This window comes from Benincasa hispida, chromosome 8, assembly GCF_009727055.1.
Source record: "Benincasa hispida cultivar B227 chromosome 8, ASM972705v1, whole genome shotgun sequence".
NCBI lineage: Eukaryota > Viridiplantae > Streptophyta > Magnoliopsida > Cucurbitales > Cucurbitaceae > Benincasa > Benincasa hispida.
In genome coordinates, this window is record NC_052356.1 from 20,584,695 (window position 1) to 20,586,944 (window position 2,250).

The window sequence follows — 2,250 nt, forward strand, 5'->3', positions numbered from 1 at the left end:
TTTAATAAATTTTAAATTTAATCTCATTGCTAATTTATGGTGAATTTTTTAAAAAAATTATTATATATTTATATTATAACCGTAAATTTTAAAAACATACTCATATATTGTATTTCTTTGTATGAAAACTATTATTCTTCTCTAACCAATTTTAATAAATATTAACTTTGAATGACTAAATTCAAAATTTATTGTAATACAAGAATAAAATTGGATAATAAAAAAGTTGAGGACTAAAATACTGAGATCGAATTATATTTTAACCTTTTGAATTTTATGTCTATATTTTGTCTTTAAACTTTCAAAAGTTTTTTTTCCCTAAAAGAAGCTTCAAAAGTGTTTAATTGTTCTTAAAATTTTAAATTTGTGTTTAATAAATTCCCTATATATAGGTCTTTGAAATATTCATAATTTTTTTAAAAAAATTAATTGCTTGACCTATAAATTTTAATTTCATATCTAATAAATTTTAAAATTGTTGATTATTAGATCAATGGATTTTAAAACCTTTGGAAATTTTAGTATATTGATACAAAACACAAAGTTTAGAGACTAAAATTTCAATGTAACCAAAACTTTTCTTTTCAAAATACACACTTTAGTAGGTGAAGCACAGATCAATTCACACTTTAGTAAAAGCTTAGTCCAGGTAATTAACAAACCTATTCACTTCAATAAGATTTATAAAAATTACAAATTAAAATTAATTAAAAAAATAAAAATAAATAAAAAACTCACCTTATCAATTGTGGCAGTCACAATGCTTGAAGAAACAGGGAACAAGATCATCATCCAAAACTTAATCAAAACTATATATTTACGTAAATTTTACCTATAAAAGGAAAAAATAAATAAAAACACCTTATTAATGGTAGCAAATATTGAAGAAACAAGGAACAAGATCATCATCCAAAACTTAGAACTATATATTTACAAACAATTTACCTTAAAAAAAAAAAAAAAAAAAAAACTTTCCTTTTGCCTATATTTCTAAGACTAAAACTTGATTTGAATTAAGAGAAAGCTTCAGGAGGTGAAGAAATGAGAGGAAGAACCTGAGAAGAGCTTGAAGAATAAAGAAACCTTTGATTATTATTATTAATTCCCTTTCTCTGTTCATTTTTAGAAACCTCTGTTTTTTTCTGAGCTTCTTCCATTAATCTTCTGTACAGTTTCTCCTCTGCATCTCTAAGAAATTTGAACTTTGGTGGAGGTGAAGATCTCAACCTCTTCAAATTCTGCTCCAATTCATCTGAAGATTCAAACAAAGGATTGAATCCATGGAGTTTATAATTGTAAGACTCTAAAGAACTCAGAGGAGAAGCCTTCAATGGCGGAGAAGCCATGGGAGTGAAAAAAGGAGTGTCAATTGCTGCAATTATATCACTCAAACTTCTATTTCTTGACCCTTTTCTCGATTTCCCATCTTCTGATTCCAAATCTTCCTTTGTTTCTTCATTGATTGTGAATAAAAATCTCGGTTGTCCTGCAAGATTGTAAATCCCCTGTAGCTCTAAATCGTCCTCTGTTTCTTCTTCATCATCTTCTTCCTCTGTCGCCGTCGTCTTCAGCAACGAATCCTCGCCAGAGCCGAGTTCAAGGTCGAATCCACGGCGGTTCTCAGGTGGGTTTCTGGTTTCGGAGGGAATTAAGTGAAGGGAGGGTTGTTTAGTGAAGTGGTTGTCTTCAACCTCTGGATTGTTGTTGATTCTTTTTTTCTTCCGCCATAGAAGATAGTAAAGCTCTGCAAGTATGCCTAAGAAGAGGAACCCTAAAATTATGCCTAATCCAATATATAACCAACTGGAAGATGCCATTTGGAGATGGAAATTTGCATCACCACAAATGGAAAAAAGGGTTTTGTTAAGAATTGTTTGAGATGGAGGAAGAATTCAGAGGGTGAGGAAAGGGAAGAAGGGGAAAGAGTTGAATCTAACTACTCACAATGAAATTTTTTGAAATGAATGGAGAAAGGGACTTGACGTTTTGTTTATACAAACGAAGCAGTTGGGGGATTAAAGAAAAGGGGGAAAATATCGGTTGGTTCTTAAGTGTATTTCAATTTCATTTGTTTTAAAATGTTATTGTTAAGGGTGTTTACTATGCTAAATTAGTTATTATAGTTGTTATAGTAGTTTGTATTTGGAAAAATACTTAGCTACGTCTCGGTAACATTTATCTTTGTACATTCTATCAAATTGTCCAACTATAATATGACATGACACATATTCTTTTTTGAAATATTTTAAT

The 2,250-nt window shown here is 29.5% G+C and overlaps 1 protein-coding gene across 1 annotated transcript; it reads right to left on the reverse strand.

The window, feature by feature from the left end:
- Positions 1-544: 544 nt before the first annotated feature.
- LOC120082683 lies at positions 545-2,023 on the reverse strand. The gene is made up of 2 exons (XM_039037954.1): positions 1,056-2,023; positions 545-832 (listed from the first exon to the last, which is right to left on the reverse strand). Exons 1-2 carry the CDS (start codon positions 1,815-1,817, stop codon positions 818-820), a joined length of 777 nt encoding a protein of 258 aa, XP_038893882.1. The 5' UTR covers positions 1,818-2,023; the 3' UTR covers positions 545-817.
- Positions 2,024-2,250: the final 227 nt, after the last annotated feature.

Bases quoted from the DNA above. Each gene is read 5' to 3' on its own strand.
- LOC120082683 (XM_039037954.1), bottom strand. From the start codon at position 1,817: ATGGCATCTTCCAGTTGGTTATATATTGGATTAGGCATAATTTTAGGG.